Source organism: Pelodiscus sinensis, chromosome Z (assembly GCF_052426305.1).
Source record: "Pelodiscus sinensis isolate ZL-2025 chromosome Z, ASM5242630v1, whole genome shotgun sequence".
Lineage (NCBI taxonomy): Eukaryota > Metazoa > Chordata > Testudines > Trionychidae > Pelodiscus > Pelodiscus sinensis.
Genome location: NC_143085.1, coordinates 8,546,232 through 8,570,067, shown reverse-complemented (window position 1 = coordinate 8,570,067; position 23,836 = coordinate 8,546,232). Strand labels below are relative to the sequence as shown.

The 23,836-nt window shown below is 50.6% G+C and overlaps 1 protein-coding gene across 1 annotated transcript in view; it reads right to left on the bottom strand.

Annotated features, from left to right (window-relative positions):
• The window catches only part of KSR2 (kinase suppressor of ras 2), a 78,572-nt gene that overhangs the window by 35,024 nt on the left and 19,712 nt on the right, over window positions 1–23,836 (bottom strand). The window contains exon 2 of the mRNA XM_089775313.1: window positions 5,541–5,681. Coding sequence (XP_089631439.1) covers window positions 5,541–5,681 — 141 coding nt within the window. The remainder of the gene's footprint in view (window positions 1–5,540; window positions 5,682–23,836) is intronic.

Below are 23,836 nucleotides of genomic sequence, written 5' to 3'. Positions count from 1 at the left end.
ATTTGCATCTTGCCGGGCGCCGCCATTTTTAAAGCCCCGCTAGTTCGGACTCCGTGCCCGTGGCTACACGCGGCACGGAGTAGGTAGTTCGGATTAGGCTTCCTATTCCGAACTACCGTTACTCCTCGTGGAACGAGGTGTACCGGTAGTTCAGAATAGGAAGTCTAATCCGAACTACCTACTCCGTGCCGCGTGTAGCCGCGGGCACGGAGTCCGAACTAGCGGGGCTTTAAAAATGGCGGCGCCCGGCAAGATGCAAATGAAGCCCGAGAAATTCAAATCCCGGGCTTCATTTGCAACTTCGGTTGCCTACATTAACCACCCTAGTTCGAACTAGGGTGGTAGTGTAGACATACCATTAGGGATTACAAAGCAGGGACTAGAGGTTTAAACCAAATAGTAAATAGGATTCTGTTATCTTCAGCTGCACTTAGGCCACATTGGGGCCTCCCGTGATCAGAGGTAGGCTAACCCTAAGTCTGTGGCTTTCCCCCATGGAGGGGTTTCATGGCTGAGGTATTGAATTTTTCACTACTTTAACTCTCTGGAGTCACAGGTTCAAATCCTAGCAGAGCTAGTTCAAACCTTCCAATAAATTAGTTCCCTGCTGTTTGCTGAGCCTTGATCTTTTCAATGAGGCCTTAAAGGTCGAGGCCCCGTCTGCCCCAGGTGGATACAAAAGCACACTAAGCATGTCCCAAGGTAGGGCTTTGTTCCCAGTCTCCTTGGCTAAAATCTTTCCTCTCCCCACTGTGCATAGCACCTTTACATACATATGGTCTGGAAGCTTTCTGCACACAAGGTGCTGTGTAAGCATTAAAAATATTGCAGGGACTCGTGACATTTCTAACTCTGCTGGTTTCCTACAGGCTTGTGAGTGACAGAGCTAGAGACAGAGACTCAGAGGGCGGGGGGACGGGAGAGAGTTCTTGGATTCTAGCAGGGCTCAGTGCCTTTTGCAAAGGGCTTCAGCACCTTACAGAATCATGCATTCAGCTCTGTCCTGGAGGCAGCAGCTGGTCCAACGGCATAGCCCTTTTGCTGTTCCACTTACACCACCTTGTTTCCTGGGGCTTCCTGCTTTGCTGGAGCTGCTGCACTCAAAAGGTGTGACGGGGACCTGGGGCTTTAGAAAGGGGGAGTGCCTGAGACAGCAGCAGCATGACCTTTGTCCTCACCCCACCAGAAGGAGAGGAAGCCCTGGGGCTGGGTAGGCAGAAGACAAGTGATCAAAGACCATAGAGCGGATGTGGAAGGTAGGAATGTAATAGTGTAGGCGATTAACTGATTAACCGATAAGCAAAAGCTATACATTACAGGCATTTCCCACCCCCCTCTCCCCATCAGTACATTTTTCAGCAGGCTGCCAGCAGCCCGGCTCAGTCCTGGCACATGCTGGGTTAGTCCTGGCACATGCCCCGTTGCAGCTTCACATTTAAAGTGTATTAGGAGCCAGGCAGGCAGTCTGGCTGAGTTTTGGCTTGCACTAGGTCTGAAAACTTATGCCCCCAGTTCCTCCTGGTCAGGGGCTGCTGCCACCCCATACTGCTGCCTCTGTATCAGAGGCAACAGCATGTGGTGACATACAGCTGGTCTGTGAGGGGAGCTACTTTTTAAACTGGCTCCCCTTGTGGACCAGCTCCTGCCTGGCACCCCATGCTGCTGCCTCTAATACAGAGGCAGCTACACAGAGTAGTAGGGGACTCCTCGGGCGTGAGGCTGGAGCACACTGGCTGCCAATCCTACCTCCGATGACTATAGAATAGTCGACAAATCGATAAGAATTCATGAGGTTAATCAGCTATTCATTTAACTGATATTTAACATCCCTAGTGGAAGCAGAACTGTTTTACTATCAGAGGCCACTGACCCACTGAAAAAATCAGTCATGGGCCACACACAGCCTCGCAGAGGGGGCTCAGAAGCTCGGGGCTCCCTCTGCACGGGGGCGAGCCAGCACTCAGAGTTCCAACACAGGTGCCCTAAAGTATTTGGTTCCATCCAGGCAAGACAGGACAACTCTGGTTTTTAAGGATGCATCTGAAAGATGCACTCACAGGGTATGTCTACACTACAAAGTTAATTCGAACTAACAGACGTTAGTTTGAATTAACTTTAATAGGCACTACACACGCGAACCGCTAGTTCGAACTTAATTCGAACTAGCGGAGCGCTTAATTCGAACTAGGTAAACCTCATTCAATGAGGACTAACGCCTAGTTCGAATTAACTAGTTCGAATTAAGGGCTGTGTAGCCACTTAATTCGAACTAGTGGGAGGCTAGCCCTCCCCAGCTTGTCCTGGTGGCCACTCTGGGCACCACCACGGAAACTCTTCTGCCCCCATCCCGGCCCCGGAGCCCTTAAAGAACCCAGCCAGCAGACCCTGCACCTGGCACGGCTCGAGCCAGCCACCCGCTGCCACCCAGCCCTCCGCCTCTTCCCGGGACCAGGCTGGTGGCTCCTGGGAACCTGCCCGGATACGCAAGAGGCGGGCACCCGCCTGGTCTAGTGCGGACATCGTGGACCTCATCCACGACCTCCGCACTAGGCACAGGAAAGTGGCCGTCTAGGGCAGGAGAGCTGCCAGCCTGGCCACCCAGGAGCAGGTTTGCATGAAAATCAAGATGGTCCACTGAAACCCCCGACCCTGAGCCCTCAGCTTAGAACAGCCATACTGGGTCAGACCAAAGGTCCATCAAGACCAGTAGCCTGTCTGCCGACAGCGGCAAACCCTAGGTACCCTGGAGGGGATGGACCGAAGACAGTGACCAAGCCATTTGTCTCGTGCCATCCCTCTCCAGCCTTCCACAAACAGAGGCCAGGGACACCATTTCTACCCCCTGGCTAATAGCACTCCATGGACCCAACCTCCATGACTTTATCTAACTTCTCTTTAAACTCTGTTCTAGTTCTAGCCTTCACAGCCTCATGCAGCAAGGAGTTCCACAGGTTGACTATTTGCTTTGTGAAGAAGAACTTTCTGTTGTTAGTTTGAAGCCTACTATCCATTCATTTCATTTGGTGTCCTTTAGTCCTTCTATCATGGGAACTAATGAAGAACTTTTCTTTATGCACCCTCTCCACACCACTCATGCTTTTATAGACCTCTATCATATCCTCCCTCAGTCTCCTCTTTTCTAAGCTGAAAAGTCCCAGTCTCTTTAGCCTCTCTTCATATGGGACCTATTCCAAACCCCTCATCATTGTAGTTGCCCTCCCCTCTCCCACCCTCTCTCTTCCCCTCTCCCACCTCCTTTTCCAGTCTCCCTGAGTTTTGTTCAATAAAGAGAGTTTCTATTTTTGAACACACGTGTCCTTTATTTTGTACATCAGGAAGGGGGGCTAGGGAGGGGTAAGTGGAAGGAGGTGAGGGAGGAATGGGGTACGAGCCCCCGATGGGGAGGACTGGGGTGGCTCTGCGGGCTCCTCAGGATGGAAGCTCTCTTGAAGCCCCTTGATTGACCCCCCTCCGGATGGCAGCCTGCAGCGAGTGCAGCTGGGCTGATGGCCGAGTGCTGTGATGTGCCGAGTGTAGGCATTCAGGGCACTCCAAGCCAGGAGTGGTTTGCAAGCGGGGCACCCCTGAGAACTGTCTGTCTGGGGTGGGGGTCGGGTCCCTTTAAGCACAGCCCTCGGCTAGCCTGAGGCAGCAGCTCCACGCTCTAAGTCCTAATCTGATGCCCTGCCGGCACTGCTTCCGGCCATCCTTAACCTCGGTTCAGGGTCCACTCAGTGTGGACATGCTAGTTCGAATTAGCAAAACGCTAATTCGAACTAGTTTTTAAGTCTAGATGCGCTAATTCGAATTAGCTTAGTTCGAATTAACTAATTTAACTAAGTTAGTTCGAATTAGTGCTGTAGTGTAGACATACCCACAGGGAGCTTCTATAATATGTCTACAACTTGCGCTGTATCGTTCAGCCCCAAGTAACAGAGCTCAATGCAGGAATGGCTGGCTGATGTCCTCGAACTCGGGCTATGCAGGAGGCCACATGGCTCAACCATGATGGCCCCCTCTGGCGATAAGCTCCAGGAAACTGCTCTAAGCAATGGCGGCTCGCCACTCCGGGAAGACAAAGCACGGCATTAGCCCCACTGTGATTTCAGACTGTGCTTTTCCTGAGCCTAGACCAGGCATGTCCAAAGTCCGGCCCACGGGCCAATTGCGGCCCGTGTTCCGGTTTAATACGGCCCCCCAGGTAATTTGGCAATATCTATCTTTTATGGCCCCCAACGAATCCATATGTATTGAGATGAATACATTGTAAAATCTCAGTTAATGTCAGTTGGTCTAAATCAGTTATAAATATATCTGGACACAACATGTATACTTGGTGTTATGTTCCTGTTCCTATTTTTTGAACTTAAAAGTTGACAGACACCCTTTATTGCCAATAATATGTAATGTACTTTACAATGTTCCTGACATATTTCAGCTTCCTGGATTTTTTTTCATTTGGCCTTCAGATATGAAAGGCAGAGTGATTTAACACCTGTTTAGATTTGTCATCCATGTGACGAAATGAAAAGTATGCTGTTTGCAATAAACTTTGCATAAAATAGTTAATTTGCATTTAATTGTAATGGTTCAAAGAATGTCGGGCAAAATGGTCGGCCCTCACGCATGTTCACTTCATCAAATCTGGCCCTCTGAAAAAAGTTTGGACACCCCTGGCCTAGACCTTCCTAACTGCTGCTCAGTGACATTTTCCAAGCATGCACGGGCGCTGGCTGGTGGGAATGCCAGCAGGAGGCAACGTGCCCACGCTACCTCTGGTTGAACTAACAAGCTGAAAACAGAAGTAGTCACACAGCAGCAGAAGCCTGGGAGAGGCGAGCTGCCATGTGTACATACATATGGTTTCAGAGGGGATCGTCCTGGGCTGCCTAACTCATCTCATCACTCATGCTGCCACGGCGAGCTCCATCAGAGCGAACACAGGCAAGCAGCCCCCTAGGCAGTCCAACAAGGAGGCCTTAAGGGGCATTTCCACCTCACCGAATGTGACAGGCTTGTCCGTGGGGAGGAGAAAGAGTGTCAGGGCATGCAGCACGGGGAACGCTATGGCCTAGGACAGGGGCTGAGTTTGGGCTTTTCCACAATATGTTGGGATTTTTTTAACCTCTCTGCTGAGCTCAATGCCAGGAGCTACTCTTCCCCCTGAGACCAGGCTGTGCCCAGCGGGAGCACTGGCTCCTGCTGTGCTCTGAGAACAAGGCCCTCTAGGAGACCATGCGAGTCGCCTGCACCCTTGTGGTTGGAGAGTGATCCCACTCCATCCCGGGACTGCACTTGGGATACATAGGAAGCCAGAAACCCTGCTCCGAGGATGAAGGTGACAGCGGGACGGCTGGCTCAAAGCGAGGATCTAAGGGGAGGCAGGGCTTGGCACACAAGGATCCAGGAGGGGTTGGGGGAGCTCAGGAAAGCAGGGACAGAGGCACCAGTGAGGCAGTGGACGGAGGGAACTGCATGGTGCTTGCAGGGAAGGCAAGAGGCAGGAGCTCCAGACCGACGGCTCCGTGCACGCTCCTTACCTCCATGACCTCCTTGCGGATGTCCACGATGCGGAACCAGTGCAGGAGCTGAGGGAAGCCCTCCAGCTTGGCATTGCGCTCCTGCAGGGCCACCTTCCTCTTGCATGAGAGCTGGCGGCTGAAGTACTTGACCAGCTTGCTCTGGAAGAAAAGGGAAGAGGCATTTCACAGCAGCTGGCACACAGCAAGCGGACACACTCTACCCTGTACCCCGAAGCCCCCGCGGGCCCTGTCTGCAGACAAAGGGCAACCAATTACTCAACACGGAAGAGTTTCGACATTGCACCCTTCACCTGCCAGCTAACCTCCCAAGGGATTGCTAATTTGCATAACACTCTAGAGATTTGCATTTTACAGGCACAACCCCATCAAAAGCCCCACAGCTCTGCGGGAACAAAACCCCGGCAGGAGAGAGAATGGCACCTGCCGCTAGAGAGGTCAGAGGCTTTAACTGCTAGACATGCTGCAACACCCACAGTCACACTGGCTTGCGTCTTACTCCACAAGCGGCCCTGCTGAAGTTGAGGCACGGTTCGCAGAACTTCTCAACATCACTCACAGCCAGCTCCTAAGTGGCTCATGCCACATTTCCAATATTGTTCCTGGTTCTGCCTGGTCCCAAGAAGAGGTAGCAGAAGGGGAAGTGCTGGTTTGCTCTTCCCCTTGCTTAGCACTCTGTTCCAGAAATGCCAGCTCCGTGCTGCTGTTCTTGGAAAGGCCCCTGCATCCAGCAAAGCCGGTGGATAACTTGTGTGCCTCCAAGTTGGTAGGATGGGAACCCAGGGCTGTCCACTGGCAAGTCAGGGATCCAAACCCTCCACTTCCTCTGTTAGCAGCTCTGCAGTAGCATCTACGGATCTGAGGGAGCAGCCTGCCCCGTTCCCGGTTCGTAGGACAACAGTGCAAGGGATAGTGTGAATTCTGACTTGTGGAGGGAGCCAGACCTGCAGCCTCAGCGCAAGAGGCCAGCAGAGGGGTGAGGACAGAGAGCCGTGTCAGCCCACACCAGGTCACTCCTCTGTGGCACAGTATTCAGGGCAGCAAACAGCTCACCTCTCCCTCTGCCAGGGCCGACGTCTACAGTCAGTGCAGACACCATGACAAGTCTCCGCGGAGAGAGAGCATAGATGCATTTCATCACACACACGCATGCAAACCACAGAGGGTTTGAGGAAGTAGGGTGCCACCAGCCTCCCAGGTTAGAATTCAGCCCCACCTCCGCCTGGGTGTGGACAGGCAGAGGCCACCTTCAGAGCTGTGGTGCCCTCAGCGAGAGGCGTGAAGCTGTGACATCCAAAGATGAGAGCTGGCATTTGGACATTCACTTTTCCATTGGGAACTGAGTGCCCAGTGCCATCAGAAGCTTTGAAAACCTGCCCAACAGGTTCCCTTTGCAGCTCCATCCTTCCTGGAGAAAGCCCTGGAAAGGGGACATCTCAGCTCCCTGCCTTTCCTGGGGGGTGCTGAGCATTCCTACAAAAGTCCGCATGACTCCTGCCACATCTTCAACATTTCCCTTACGCACACTGCTGGCCCAGGCCAGAGCCCTCAGCACCTGGCAGGGGCAAGTCCTCAGAACAGTTTCATCACTGTTACCGTGAACAGAGCAGCAGGTCGTGCGAATCAAGGAACGGGTCCCTGCCACGTTCTGCCCCAGCCAGCTTTGGCGCAGTGCCTCTTGATCAGATCAAGGGGCCCGCTGTCAGGACCCCTGGTTTCTACTGCTGGCTCTGCCACACTGGGGGAGCTCAGCTCGGGAATTCTGCCTCAGATGAATGGGATAAACGTGCTCCTTTAGTAGTTACCTGCCGCCAGGTCAGGTGCCATCCTAGCATTCAGGCTGCAGAGGACTGGGGTAGGCGTTTGGCGTCGGTGCACAGACAGACCTACATTTCTCCTCACTAGGCACACTTCCAACTATAGGTTGAACATCTCTTATCCTGGATTCTCAGGTGTTGCTGGGCCAGAGAGCCGCAAGAGCCCTGCAGCAGGGAGTGGAGCCAGGAGCCCAGGCCAAGGCTGCCCACGGAGCCGGAAGCCTGGCAGCCTAGGAGTGAACCCTCTGGAGCACTCTTAAGCCCAGGGGCATCAGAGTCCAGCTGGCTGCGGAGTTCCAGCAGCCTGGGGCTGGCCATGGAGCTGGGAGCCCAGTGGCACTGGGGCAAGGGTCCTGGCAATCTGTTGGCAGACCCCAGAAGAGCCCAGAGTCCAACAGCAGAGGAGCCGGAACTGATCTCTCCAGATCCCGCAAACTCCCTCCTTCAGGACCAGTCAGGTCATGAGGGTGCCAGACCAAGGAGGTCCAACCTGCAGGACCATCCATGTCAAATTGCAAAGCACTATTTGATGGGCATTTCACGACCATCGCTGACAATTGCAGCTCGCCATAGAGATGTTCAGATTCTGGACTGGAACGATGCAAAGCAGCTGGCCTGGTTACACTGAAACAGAGATTACAGGATGATCACTTAAGACCCAGAAAGAAACCTTCTGCCATTCTGTTTCCTTGCCCTTCAGGTTGGTAATTCTGTGCCACTTCGGTGCAACGCTAGGTGGCACTAGGCTACTGTGCGTGCCTGGTGGAAAATTTCCTGTTTCCACGGCATCCCCTGCTAGATGCATTTTTATTAATGTGACATACAGCGCGATGAAAAGTACCAGGATAAAACACATGGCATTTCTAAAAATAGTAAGTGACAGCCTGCTCCTACTGAAGTCACTGGTAGAGCTCCCTTTGGGTATGTCTACACTACCACCCTAGTTCGAACTAGGGTGGTAGTGTAGACATACCCTTTGGCTTCAGAGTCTGACTGGCTACCCTTACATTGTGTCATAAGTGCTTGCCAGTGTAAAGGCTACACAACTGGACCACAGAAAGACGTGTTAACAGATGGGCACAGGTTAGAGACAGCAGAGATCAAAACAGCACCTCACAGCAGGGTGGGCAATAATTTTTGATGGGGAGGAGGGCCCCCCCAAGAATTTGGTAAGTGGTCAAGGGGCCCTCTCTTGTGTGATATTGATGGTGGAGGTACAGGCTCAGGGATGGAGGTTGGGTAAAGAAGGTAGGAGACTGGGGTGCACGAGTAGGTCTGGGAGGGAGTTTAGGTGAAGGAGGAGGTTGTGACCCGGGGGCTTGGGATTGGAGTGCAGGAGGAGAGCAGGATCAAGGAAGGGGTATGTGTACAGGGGAGGATTCTGACCTGGGGGAGGGATGCAGAAGGAGTGGAGAGTTTGGGGTGCAGGATAGGGGTTCAGAGGGTTTGGGCTGTGACCTGGAGCAGGGGGCAGGAGAGGATTCAAAGGGTTTTTAGGTGTGATCTGGAGTAGAGAGTTGGGGGGGGGGAGGGAGAGGGTAGGTGCAGGCTTTGCCTGGGGGGGCACTTAGCATGGAAAGCAGCAAGACTCTAAGCCAGGCTCTCTGCCTGTCATAGCCCCACATGCTTTGGCAGGGAAAAGCTTCACATGATGCCTCTGCCACAAGCACAGCACAGGCAGCTCCCATTGGCTGGAAAACAGCCAATGGGAGATGCAAGGAATGTGCTGGGGACAGGGGCACCACATGGAGTTCCCCCCACCATGGGATTGTCCCCAGCGGCCAGCTGCTTTGAGTGTCATGTGGCACTGAGGCAGGAAGGGAGCCTGCCTGAGGGTCCCACTGGACTGTAGGACATTGGAGGCTCAAAGGATTGTAGTGGGCTGGATTGAAAGGCTTGGCAGCATTTTGCCCACCCCCACTTAAAGTTTTAGAGGGGTAGCCCAGTTAGTCTGTAACTGGAAAAATTTAAAAAAACAATGAATGGTCTAGCAGCGCCTTAAAGACTAACAAAACATGTAGATGGGATCATGAGCTTTTGTGGGTATAACTAAGGATGTTAAGTATCATGTAATTGACTAATCAGATTTTTGCATCGACTATTCGATTAGTCATTACAGTATTGCTGCCCCTTTGACACGCTGCTGTGGTGTTTCAAAGCGGGAGTGCTGCATGGTGTCCGGGGTCAGCTGGGGAATCACCAGCTGTTCCTGGGCTCCACAAAGCACCCCCTTCTTCTCCCTCACCCTTGCTGCCTCTATTTTACAGAGACAGCAAGGAGGTGGGGGGGAGCAACTAGTTGACTATCCTATCAACTATCCAATAAGCACTTGCCTATCAGTGAGTTGACTAGTCTTTAACATCCCTAGGTACAACCCACGTCTTCAGATGAATCTTAAAAGTGTTAGGGATTGTTCTAAATGGGCAATTGGCAAGGGTTAAGCAAAACACCCCAAGTAAACCCAACCAAAAAACCCCAACAAAATGTGTGCAGTGCCACTCACCTAACCCAGGGATTAGTAACGCTTAGCTCTGTTCCCCGTCACCTCCCTCTGGTTTGTTTTGTTCTCTATTTATGGTCCCCGCTGTGCCCCAGGATTGACATGCACAAATTCTCATTGAGTCCCATCAAAGTCAAAGACAATGCATTGCCACGGGCCGGTTTTAGTAGATCATGATATGTACTGGAGGCCTCGCATGTTAGCTCTGAGACTCTCTTTTATTAACAACACCTAGCGTGGTTCTGGGAGCACAGCGAATGTAGTAGGAAAAGGATTGCACACACACATATGCACCAAAAAACTAAAGTTTTCAAAGTTATCAGTTGAAAGAAAACACAACTCAAAAGCCTAGTATAATGCTTTGTTCATTTATTTTGTCCAGAGTGGTTTAGTTCTTTGGGGTTTTTTTGATGCCTCTGTAGTCGTTAGCACTGCTGTACCAGTGTGTGCCCTATGGGCCAATTTCACCATGCAACAGGGGTAGAACAAATGCAGTTTCAGCAACATAAACAGTAGGAAAACGTGGCCTAGCTCACACAAACACTGGGGCGGATGGGGGATAGAGGGAATTAAAAGACATTAAGAGCAGCGGTAGGGGGTGAAAAGGAGACACAACACATTGCTTTCCCAACTTGCCTAATGAGGCCTCTCCCATGCTCTGCCTCTGGTAAGCCCCTTCCTCCTGGCACCTGGAGGCTGAGGCAGGCAGGCAGGGGGCCATAGTGCATCTCAGGGGCTGCTCTGGTGGCCCAGTGCTGAGGCTGTACTCAGGCTGGGCTGAAGGCTTGGTGGGGTGTGTGGGGGGGGGGGGTGGATGCAGATGCCAGCGATGGCTGGGGCCATGCTGCCAAGCAGCCTTGGGCTCCAGGGCTGGGAAGCAGGGGCCAGTGGCCACAATGGGAGGGGGAGAGCAAGAGGCTGGGAGTGGCAGACACAGAAGTGAGGGGCCTCAGGCAGCAGAGGTGAGGCTGAGGAGCTAGTCATAATCTGCCTCTCCAAGCCTTGAGACAACAGGTGCAGCACTCTCCTAGCAAGTCTTTAAAAGGGAGGCTTTCTGCTGTGAAGTGATTTGCTCACTCCTCGCATGGGACAGTATTACTGGCCAGGGTGAGGGATGCAGTGAAACTAGGCTGCCAGGATCCTAGCTGAGGACTGAATCTTATTTTGTAGTTGTTGCCTTAAATAGGAGTAGACAGGGACGTCCTAAGCCTGGGACCAAGGTGACGATTTGGGGAAAGCGAGCTGTCGAACAGGAGCCTAGATCCTATCATTACAACCCACCCTCAACCTACACATCTGCAGTAAAGCTACCGAAGTCAGTGGATTTACCCACTCGGGGAATCCAGCTTGGGAGACAGAGGGTGCCTGCCATGACACTCCAACCACAAGGCTGTCTTGGTCTCCAGTCTCCCTCGCTGACCCATTTAAGGAAAGAGAGGGAGATTCTGTCTCTCTATCTGAGCTTTGTCTGGCAGAGCCGTAATGGGGACCACACTGTTATCAGACAAGGAAACTAGGCTAGGGGGCTGTAAGGGGTATCACACATCCACATCCCCTCCTAGCACCACTAGAACTTATTCACCATGGCAACCGGCCTGGGCAGGGGTCCTTAGCAAAATGCAGGGAACCTCACAACTCTGTTTTAGGGTTCAGCAGAGCCACTAGGCCAAAGCATCCCCCCTGTGTGCTCACTTTATAGTGCTCCTCATGCAATGACAGAGGGGAGGGCATTCTATGGATACCCTTTTCCCAGCATGTGGAAGGAGCAGGAGATATGTCACCAGTGTCTCTGCAGAACTATTCCCACCTCAGCCTCGATGGGATCATCTGACCTCTCTCAAGTTCCACATCCCAGAAATGTGTTTTGAAACAAGTCTGGTGGAAGCGAGTTCTATTACCAGCATCCCACCAGTAACAGGACAGGCATTGGTGAGGGAGAAGACTGGCTCCTAAAGGCACTTCCAATCCCTACTTTGCCAGGCTGACTTTTCCCCATGTTTGATCTCAGCCCAGACAGGTGCTTATTAAGCCTTGCCAGGGCCAAGTGCCTTGACCTGTCTGTAAGTCATCAGCATTTAAGAACTGGGACCTCCACCCTGCAGCCAGTCTTCATAGACCTAGGTCTCCTTTTTGCTACTGCTGGAGTCAATTGGCCATTGAGTCAGTGGAAGCTCAGGAAGTTCCACTGCTATTGCTGTGGAACTGGGCACCAAGGACTGAGTGCTCAAACCCACACCCCTCCCAGGCCTGGGACCAGCCTACCTTTCTCCCCATATCATATGGCCACAGCTGTGGTCAGCAGGGGCTCCTGAGCTAGAGTCCCCTCTCATTACAGAATAGAGGAAGCCCTTGACCTCATTCTTGGAGAGGACTCTGGAATCTGATCCTTGTCTTGGTGACCATGGGGACTTGGAGAGCACTTCCCAGAAGGGCAGATGAAAAGGAATGGAGTTCCCATTAAAATAATCTCTGAAATACTGCTGGGGTTTTACTGTGTAGCTGACTATGTGTTAGGTCTCTGAGACCTTTGGATGGACTTTTTTATTTTAAATCTACACCCATAAATAAGTAGTATGATGACTCCCACTTACCAACATCAATAGGGAAATGAGTTGCAGACTTGGGTTCTAAGTGGGTGAAAATTCAGCCAGGGGATTTATAGTTAAAAAAAAAAGGCTGGTGTTTCCAAACTCTTGCTTTATTTCCACCAGTCTGACACCTGTTCCCAAAGCAGCAGAAGCCAGCACATGTACAGCCGTGTGAGCTGCTGTTAGTTTTATTGATTTCTATCGCACCTACTGTCCTCACTTCTACATGGATCAGTTACAGACAACTGATACCCCAAATCAAGGACAGATCCTTTATGCAAAAGAAATGTGCCTTGCCCCATTTCTTAAAAGGGTCTAAGAGTAGTTAGGCTGAGGCATACAAGGGCACTGAAAGCTAGAGGTGCCTGCTTCTCCCCCCCCCCCCCCTCCGCCCCATCCCTTTGAGTTTAGAGCCCCTTTAAAATCGTCAGAGTTCAAAAAAAGTGGAGGGAGAGAGGTGAGAAGGAACTCAGCCATTTGAGTTATTTTCCCAAGGCCTTTTTCCTGAAAGGCACACACTTGAACGCTAGTTGGTTTCTGTTATAATTAGCGTCAGGTATGTCATCGGACCAAGCTTTGCGGTTTTACAGTCTTTTATAAAAAATCATTTCCCATCGTGGTGCTCTGGGAGACCACCCAGCACAGTGTTGGTGTTACACTAGCCCCGAGAGGCCCAAACAAAATCAGAATCCCATTGCACTAGGTGATCGGTGTCCCTGGGACGCTCGGGTGTTCCCATCAGACAGTGTCCTTCTGACATTTTACAAACCCCCTAGAATCAGTGAGACTGACAACACCCAAAGGGCACAGTCCACTCAATCACAAGTGAGAGAGATCGTTTCACTGTCTAATTGCCTGCAAAGCTAGAAATCACAGCTGTTGCTTGTAAGAGAAGGTAAAAAGACATCCTGACCTAGATAGGAGATTTTAACTTGATGATGCCTCTTGAAATGCCTCTTACTCTTACAGACAAATGCTTCTTTTTTTTTCTTTTTTTTTTAAGACTTTTGTAAAGGATAAACATTATATGTAGGGTGGTTGTTCTGGACAAGGACTTGCACTTTGCATCATCATTTACTGATCAGGCTCTCTGCTGCAGTTCTCTCTGACAGCCTGTGTAAGCAGGGTGCTGACTAAACCTGAGCCATCTGAGGACATTCCTGTCCCGCCCCCCCATGCTTTATGAAAATTGGCATATGACTATGAATATGCATAACTCAAAGATGCTTTATGTAAAGCAGGTCATGTAACACAACATTTTTAAAGTTACAAGCTGCTGAAACTATATCCTATTTTTGTGCATGTATGTGAAGTTAGAAATATGAACTATGAATCTGTTTTTAGTTCTAAATGTGCTAATGAGTCCGATTAGTGATACTTTGGGAACTTAATGGCTCAGCAGTCAAACCAACCACCCATGAATGGCTTTATTTTTCCTGAAAGCCCAAACTGTGGTTGGTCCCAGAAAGACATGGTACCATGCCTGGTAATGGAATCCATCTTGCATGTGGTATTTTTCTATGGGGATGGGGAATGCCTAACAAAGAGTTCCTGCCCTGGGGGAAAGTCTATTTAAGGAATGGAAAGTAATCAGTCTTGTCTTCAGCTGGTCTTTAAACTGCCTTGCCCAACCTCTTTGTTCTCTGAAAACAAAGAACTCTAAAGAATCCTGAAAAGCTGTAGACCCAGGCCAAAGTAAGGATCAACTCTGACTTGAAGCATTTTACCTGAAATAAGAACATTTTAGGATAAAAAATTTCATGTAACAAGTTTCTTAGGCTATGTCTACACAACAATATTATTTCAAAATAACATCGTCCGCATCTACACAGCCAGCAGTTGTTTTGACACAATATCTAACTACTGTCAAGCTGGGGGAGTTCTTACTCCAGCTCCTTTAGCCTTCATTTTATGAGGAGAAAGGGAAGTCAGAGGAAGACTGCTGTATTTTGAAATAAATGCCATGTAGACAGCACCAAAACTCAAAATAAGCTATTTCAAAATAAGCTCTGCAATTGATATAGCTCAATTTGCATAGCGTATTTCAAGTTAAGTGCTGCTGTGTAGACACACCCTTAGGCTGTGTCAACACTGGCATGATCTTGCGCAAAAGTGGCCGCTCTTGCGCAAAAACTTGCTGCCTGTCTACACTGGCCACGTGTTCCTGCGCAAGTAAACTAACGTTCTAATGTATGAAATCAGGGCTTCTTGCATGAGAACTCTGACACTCCCGCTCCGGAAGAAGCCCTCTTGCGCAAGAGCTCTTCCAGAAGAGGCCAGTGTAGACAGGCACCATGAATTTCTTGCGCAAGAAAGCCCGATGGTTAAAATGGCCATCAGAGCTTTCTTGCACAAGAGAGCGTCTACACTGGCATGGATGCTCTTGTGCAAAAGCACATGCTAGTGTAGACGCTCTCTTCTGGAAGAGTTTTTGCAGAAGAACTCTTCTGCAGAGTTTTTGCGTGAGAACGGACCAGTGTGGACGTAGCCTTAGTGTATTAAAATTAGCTGGAGTCTTTTGTTTATTTTAACTTAGAATCATAGAATCCTACAGCTGGAAGAGACCTCAGGAGGTCATCGAGTCCAATCTCCTGCCCAAAGCAGGACCAACTCTAACTAAATCATCCCCGCTAGGACTTTGTCAAGCCGAGACTTGAAAATCTCTAGGGATGGAGATTCTACCACCTCCCTAGGTAACCCATTCCAGTGCTTCCTCCTCCTCCTAAGGAAATAGCTTTTCCTAATATCCAACCTAGACCTCCCCCCACTGTAACTGGAGACCGTTGCTCCTCGTTTTGTCATCTGTCACTACAGGCAGTCCCCGGTTTACGTACAAGATAGGGACTGTAGGTTTGTTCTTAAGTTGAATCTGTATGTAAGTCGGAACTGGCATCCAGATTCAGCCGCTGCTGAAACTGACGAGCGGCTGACTACAGGAAGCCCAAGGCAAAGTTGCTCTGCCCTGGGCTTCCTGGAATCAGCCGCTGATCAGTTTCAACAGCGGCTGAATTTGGACGCCTGGGACAGAGCAGCTGGGGCGCTGCCGGGTAGGTCCCCGCAGCGCCGCACCTCAGTGCTGCGGGGACCAACCCAGCAGCACCCCAGCTGCTCTACCCCAGGTGTCCCCAAGTCAGCCGCTGATCAGTTTCAGCAGCGGCTGACTTGGGGATGCCTGGGGTAGAGCAGCTGGGGTGTTGCCGGGTTGGTCCAGTAGCGCCGAGGAGCGGCGCTGCAGGGACCAACCCAGCAGCGCCCCAGCTGCTCTACCCCAGGCGTCATCGGCGAGAAAAGCCTGGTCTGCTGGGGAAGGGAGGGTGCGCACTAGCTGTGCCCCCCCGCCCAGCAGACCAGGGAGACGCGGGTGGCGGGACCGCCCAGACGCGCCACGGTCCCGCCCACATCCTCCACGGCTTTCCTCCGCGTCTCCCTGGTCTGTTGGGGGGGGCTCCCCCCATCAAACCAGGGAGACGTGGAGCAGCAGACCAGGGAGATGCAGAGCAGCTTTTCTCGCCCCAGAGGATGCGGGTGGCGGGACCGCGGCACATCTGGGCGTCCCGCCGCTCCCGTCCTCCGGGGCAAGAAAAGCCCCGTTCGTAACTGCGGATCTGACATTAAGTCGGATCCGCATAACTCAGGGACTGCCTGTACTGCCTCTCTTCATCCTCTTTGGAACCTCCCCCCTTCAGTTAAAGACTGTTATCAAATCCCCCCTCACTCTTCACTTTTGCAGACTAAACAAGCCCAAATCCCTCAGCCTCTCCTTAGACATGTGTTCCAGCCCCCTAATCATTTTTGTTGCCTTCTGCTGGACCCTCTCCAATGCATCCATATCTCTTCTGTAATGGGGGCCCAGAACTGGACGCAGTACTCCAGAGGCAGCCTCACCAGTGCCAAATGAAGGGGAACAATCACTTCTCTAGATCTGCTGGCAATGCTCCTCCTCATGCACCCTATTATACCATTAGCCTTCTTGGCTACAAGGGCACACTGTTGACTCATATACAGCTACTCATCCACTGGAATCCCCAGGTCCTTTTTTGCTGAACTGCTGCTTAACCAGTCAGTCCCCAGACTGTAACAATTCTTGGGATTCTTCCTTCCCAGGTGCAGAACTCTGCTCTTGTCCTTGTTGAACCTCATCAGATTTCTTTTGTCTCAATCCCCTAATCCAGTGGTCTCCAACCTTTTTATACCCAAGATCACTTTTTAAATCTCAGCACAGGCAAAGATCTACCGCCCCGCGCCTTCCTTGAAGCCCTGTCCTTTCTATTCTCCTCCTGTCCATCACTTTCTATCCTCAGCCCTTACTTACACACTCTGATAAACAGTTTATTTTTAAATTATGCAATATGTAAAATTAAAATCACATGTTTATAGTTATGAAATAAACGGTCTGTTTTTTATTCATGCTATTTAAATCTAAAATGAAGCATTTAGAATTATACATTTTGTGGGGACAGAGTTCTGCGGCTGAGGGCAGGGGAGAGAGAACAGGGTGCTGGGAGGGCAGAGGACAGGGTTCTGCAGCAGGGGACAGAGTGCCAGTGGGGACAGAGTTTGGGGAGTGGGGACAGGAATAAGGACAGAGTTCTGTAGCTGGGGACAGGGGAGTGGGGACAGCATTCTGTGGCTGGGGAGTGGAGAGTGGGGTGCCAAGGAGCAGAGAGTCCCCTGCATCTGCCTCCTCCCAGGATTCCTCCCCCAGAGGGAAACCAGAGCGTGCCTGCCCCGGGGCCAATCTCCGCCCCCACCCACAGCACAGGGAAGCCCCACATGCGCGCACCTGCCCCGGGGCCTACCCTCCCCGCGCGCGCCTCCCCTGGGGCTGACTCACCCCTCCTGTGCGGTGCAGGGAGCCGATGCTCCCTCCCGCAGTACACCTGGCAGAGCAGCTAGTGCACTTCCGGAATCACCGGAAGAGGCGCTAAGCTGCAGGACTTCTGTCCATCCCTGGGAAGCCAACACTACCTCCATTTTCACTTGAGGTAGGTAGTGGAGCTTCTTCAGGGTGGAAGGGAAATGGGGGTGGGGCGGACAGGACACCTCACGATCGACTGGTCGAGGCCTCGCGATTGACCAGTTGATCATGATCGACCTGTTGGTGACCACGGCTCTTAATCTGTCTAGGTCACTCTGGACCTTATCCTGCCCTCCAATGTATTTACCTCTCCCCCTAGCTTAGTGTCATCTGTGAACTTGCTGAGGGTGCAACCCATCCCCTCATCCAGGTCATTAATAAAGACGTTGAATAAAACCGGCCCTAGAACCGAACCTTGGGGCACTCTACTTGAAATTGGCCACCAACCAGACATCGAGTCGTTGATCACTACCCATTGAGCCTGATAAGTCTGGTCAAAAAGAGACCCTAATGGTCCAGTCAGCACTTCAGATGGGGCCATTAAAGGCCTGGTTGGGGTGGGGCTGGCAAGCTCCCTACCAGGCTCCACATGGCTTCTGGAAGTGACAACATGTCTCTCTGGCTCCTAGGCAGAGGGATGGCTGGGGAACTCTGTACATACTGTCCCTTCCCCATGCACCAGCTCCGCAGTCCTATTGGCCAAGAAACGCAGTCAATGGGAGCTGTTGGGGCAATGACTCTGGATGGAAGCAGCATACGTTGTGCCTTAGTCACTTGGCCATACCTCCACCTAGGAGCCAAGGGACATGTTGCCACTTCTGGGGAACCCCCAAAGTAAGGGACACCTTGATCCTGATCCCCACACCCTTTCCACACCTCAATTCTGGCCTCTCTCCCAGAGCCCACACCCCAACCCCTTCCCCAGCCTCAGCCCTGTGCCCTTTTCTGCAACCACACTCCTTCCTAGAGCCTGCACTCCACTCACACTCTATAGCTCAACATTTTATCAGTGCAGAACCCCTCTCACATTCTGAACCCCTTATTTCTGGCCTCACCCTAGGGCCCACACCACCAGTCCAGAGCCCATACTCCCTCCCCCATGCTCCAACCCCCTGTCTTAGCTCACAGACCCCTCCCCCCACATTTCAAACTCCCTCAGCTCCATCCCCTAGCAGAAGCCCCCTTGCCAACCCCCAAACTCTCATCTCTAGCTCCACCACATCATTTCTTCCCCGGTTTTTAACATGTAAGCATCTGCCTTGCCACAGCCTGGTGCTTTCCCACTCAACTGTTGGCTTACAGTCTTAGTTGCTTCCTCAATTACTTCTCATGAGGCAAGTCTTTTATTCCATCACATTTTCAGTGTGTTAGTGGTTCTCGGTGTGTGTTAGTGGGTAGGCACAAGCTGGAGATGTTCCATCCAACCGGCTTTGTTCTTCCTCAGTTGTTAAAACTGTACCAACTCAAGCCTTTGCAATGCTACAACAGTTTAAGAAATATGGCTTTAATCGTTTAGAACTGGACTTTTAAAAAAAATCCCCTCTTCTGGATGCGTCCTTTGCTTCTCTCGCTTTATTTTTCATCCATTCCCTCTCATCTCTTTTGGCTGAGCTTCTAATGTTCTTGTCTTTGTCCATATATTCCTGTTGGGCTACACTACAGGGTTTTTGCGCACAAACAGTAATTTTTGCATATAAACCCATGGAGCATCCACACCTAAAGCATGTTTTTGCTCAAGTAAATTTACTGTAAACCAAAAGAAGAGAGGGTGTTTTGTGCAGTAGGTAGTCCTCTTTCTACGAAGAATCATTCCTTTTTGCGCAAGAGTGCAACAGTGGGTTTTTGTGCAAAAAGAGCCAATCAGAAGAAGCGTAGGAGCTATTCACAGAATAGCCACCAGAGCAATCAGAGCTTTCTTTCGAGAGAGCATCCATGCAGTCTGGATGCTCTCTTGCACAAAAGCACATCCGCTTTTATAGTGTGGACGCGCTCTTGTGCAAGAAGTTTTTGCAGAAGATCTCTTCCACAAAAAGCTTCTTGCGCAAGAAGCCTACAATGTAGACGTCGCCTTGCAGAATAGCTGTCTCATTCTTGCTGAATTCTCTTCTTTAATTCTTTCCTTTCTTCAACAGATCTCCATATATTTGGTCAGAGTTATTCTTCCTTCTTAGATCTTCTCACCACCGCTGTAGTTCCAGTTGCACCCTGTGACCCAAGGACCTCTTGATGCCAAGTGACAGAGGACAGAGGTACATAAAGGTTATAAAGATCCCTGAATTTGGTATCTACCTACTAATTTACCAAACAATGTCACTGTGAGATGTAGGTAGAGGAAATATGTGAACAGTTGTATGTGTGTGTGTGTCCAAGTGCGTGCATGCGCTCACTAGAAGATTTACCTGGCATTGCTCAGGTCCTTAACTCAAATAAGTTTTTTTTTTTCATTTAAATAATTGTTCTGGGGTGGAGCCGGAGATGAGGGGTTCTGGAGAGTATGCAGGCTGCCCCGGGGAGAGAAGACAACCACAGCCCTCTCTCGCTGTAGCTGCTTATAGCTAGGAGAGAAACACCTATCCACAGCTGCTGTAGTTGTAGCAGGCACAGCTAGGGCGGGGAGTGCGTGTCCCCTATCTGGGGGACAGACAAACAGGTACACAGACACACAAACTCTCTGAAATATATAGTAGATAGATGTGCCTTTTTCCACCCTTGCCCCTGCTGGCCCAATGGGGTTATAGCCGTCCCTATCTCTGGCCCCTTGCTATCGCTCCTGTAATTATTCTGGAGTATAACTACCAGTCTGTTTGTTCAAGAACTCTACCTAAATGGTAAGAACTAGGACCACCAAATTTGGTGTGCAGCTTCCTCTTACCCTAACTTAAAGCTAAGTCAGGGTTTGGTTGTTCCAGGACAATGGGATGTGCCTGGAATGGGACTGTTTCTCATACAGTGGAAAGGGAAGGGTCTGGCTCTGAGGTGCTCCAGTGGCAATTTAAAGGGCCCAAGGCTTCAGCCATCACCTCTGCTGAAGCAGCAGCTTGGAGAGCCCTTTTGAATCGCAGGGCCCCCAACTGCCTCCCCCTCCCACCTCCCATCTGCAGGCAAAGGTGCAACTGGCCCAAGTGTAAGCAAGTGGCTTTGTGACCAAGTCCTCGTCATAGCTCTCTGGCCTTTTGCCTTCAAATTACTGCAATGAATTCTCCGTGGGGGATGCCTGGAGGCTGGTCAGCCGACAGAGGCTGCAGCTGCTGCTGCTCACCCCACAATGCCCCTCATAAAGAGGGAGTAGCGCAAGGCCTATCCATTGACCCAGGGTGTAACAGGGCATGACTCGCCACCATGGGTGCCCCCTGCTGGGCACTCAGGAAATTAGCTTTTTGGTGCTGGAGCACCCTCTTCTGGCTGGTGTCTCACCCACTGTTACTTGTTGTTCTCCTCCATTCTATGTCAGGACCCACTTCCCGCCCAGACATGGCACCCTCCTACCTGAGTACTGCCCTATCACTGTGCACCCATGCTCTGGAGTCCTCCCCGTCTGGGAACTTCCAATCTCCTATATCCATCTTGCCTCAGTGACCCATGGCCAGTCTTCATCTGGCTCCTTACCTCAGGGGCAATCTGCAATCTGAAATGGCCATTCATCATTGGTAAAGGTTGTGGACCTGCTGCCTTTGCTTACCCTGGCTGCGTCCCCACAGCTCTAGTACTCTGAGGCTTTGTTTCAGGCCCTGCAGCCTGGGAGCTTGCCTGCCCAGAGCTTCTCCAGCTCTGCCTGCCTGTCCCCCAGCCCTGCTCTAAGTCAGGAAGCATCTAGCTTCCACAGCAAGGCTGTGTCTAGACTGGCCAGTTTTTCCAGAAAATCAGCCACTTTTCCAGAGAAACTTGCCAGCTGTCTACACTGGCCGCTTGAATTTCCACAAAAGCACTGACTTCCTACTGTAAGAAATCAGTGCTGCTTGCGGAAATACTATGCTGCTCCCGTTCGGGCAAAAGTCCCATTTGTGCAAAACTTTTGCGCAAAAGGGCCAGTGTAGACAGCTCAGATTTGTTTTCTGCAAAAAAGCCCCAATGGCGAAAATGGCAATCGGGGCTTTTTTGTGCAAAAGCGCGTCTAGATTGGCCACGGACGCTTTTCCGCAAAAAGTGCTTTTGCGGAAAAGTGTCCGTGCCAATCTAGATGCTCTTTTCTGAAAATGCTTTTAATGGAAAACTTTTCTGTTAAAAGCATTTCCGGAAAATCATGCCAGTCTAGACGCAGCCCAAGAGTAAGAGGGTGTCTGTCTCCTCCCCTCCAGGAGCCTTTATTTATACGGCCCTCAGGCGGGCCCCAATTGGCTAATTCCTGCCACAGCTGCTGGATCCACCTCTCCAACCCTCTTCCAAGGCTGGGTTTTAACCCTTAAAGGCCCAGTATGGGGCAGATGTCCCATCACACATTGCCTCGTTTTTCCAAAGCGCGGCGCACTCACAGCTCCCACAGAAGTCAGGCTTGGAAAGCTCTCCCATGGCATCCTAGAGACAGGACATGACACCAGAGCATATCCGGGTGATGGCTCCCTGGGGTTACTGAGCTGCACAGGCTGGCTCTGTTCTATTGTGCCCACCTGTGTCTCTCAGTACCTGTACCACGTGACTGGAAGCCGGGGTTACATCCACTTCCAGAAGGGGAAGGGGACCAAGAAAATTAGCATGAATGGCGCAGATCCAAATGACAGAGCATTGCTAGGGTGTGATGCCTGCAGGGTGGTTGGCGGGTACCACAGGTCTGTCGGAAGGATGCCTGCCTCTGTCCAGCGCTGGGGAGACATTCCCTAACACAGCTCCCAAAGAAAGGCCTGATCCTCTTCTCCCTTATGTTAATGGAAGCGTTGCCATCAATTGCAATGGGCAAAGCAAACTAGTTTGTATGGGCTAATTACCATCAGTTCTATGGCGAAGCGTCTCTTCACTGTTGTAATAACCAGGTTCCTAAACTTTCCGGCTGCGTCTAGATTGGCATGATTATCCAGAAATGCTTTTATCGGAAAAGTTTTCCGTTAAAAGCATTTTCAGAACAGAGCGTCTAGATTGGCAGGACGCTTTTCCACAAAAGCACTTTTTGCGGAAAAGCATCCGTGGCCAATCTAGACGCGCTTTTCCGCAAAAAAGCCCCGATCGCCATTTTCGCGATCGGTGCATTTTTTGCAGAAAACAAATCTGAGCTGTCTACACTGGCCCTTTTGCGCAAAAGCTTTGTGCAAAAGGGACTTTTGCCTGAACGGGAGGGCTGTGTCTAGATTGGCCAGTTTTTCCGGAAAATCAGCCACTTTTCCGGAAAAACTTGCCAGCTGTCTACACTGGCTGCTTGAATTTCCGCAAAAGCACTGACGATCTCATGTAAGATTGTCAGTGTTTTTGCGGAAATACTATGCTGCTCCCATTCAGGCAAAAGCACTTTTGCGGAAATACTATGCTGCTCCCATTTGGGCAAAAGTGCTTTTGCGGAAAAGTATCCGTGCCAATCTAGATGCTCTGTTCCGAAAATGCTTTTAACAGAAAACTTTTCTGTTAAAAGCATTTCCAGAAAATCATGCCAGTCTAGACGTAGCTGAGCAGAATAGTATTTCCGCAAGAAGCACTGATTTCTTATAGTAGGAAGTCAGTGCTATTGTGGAAATTCAAGCAGCCAGTGTAGACAGCTGGAAAGTTTTTCCGGAAAAGTGGCTGATTTTCTGGAAAAACTGGCCACTCTAGACACAGCCTCCCTGTTTCGAGAACTGCCTAGAAGCAAAGCCATTCCGCAGATGCCCTTGAACTGGTTCCACCCCTCCTTACATCTTTTTAATTTATGGGAAAGCTAAATCAATTAAACAATAGTTAAACCTGTTTAAATGTACCTCACTAGGAGTTGGCACTTGTTTAAGCAGATCAATTTAATTAAAATCAATTTAGTTAAACCCATGTACTTGTGTAGTAAGTGCCTCTCCCCTTCCCCCACTATTACAATTGGATAATTAAGACTCACTGTGTAGATCAATTAGATTAAAGTAATGCAAACAAAATTGCTAGTTGACTCATTGCACTGCTTTGAGCAAGGACCTGGGAGTTGGAACTCCGGGATCATATGCCCAACTCTTTGACTGACTGTATGTTCCTGCACAAGTCACTTTGAAGGGTACACCTACCCTACAGAGAAAGATCGAAGCTGCTAATGTTGATCTTCCAAGGTTCAAATTAGGGGATCTAGGGAAGATACACTAATTTGAACTGAAAGGGGTACTCTGGTCAATGCCAGTAGTCCTGCTTCCACGAGGAGTAAGGGGAGTCGAAGGGAGAGTGTTTTCCCTTCAACTTCCTGCAGTGTGGACAGCGCCAAAAGCTGAGTTAAGCTATTTTGACTTCAGCTATCCAATTAACATAGCTGAAATTGCATATCTTAATTCAACCTTATCCTATAGTGTAGACATGCCCAACGGGGTCAGATTTTCAATAGGATTTGCATTTTAGGGTCCTGAATACCTTTGAAATCCTGCTCCGTAACAACTCTTGTGCTT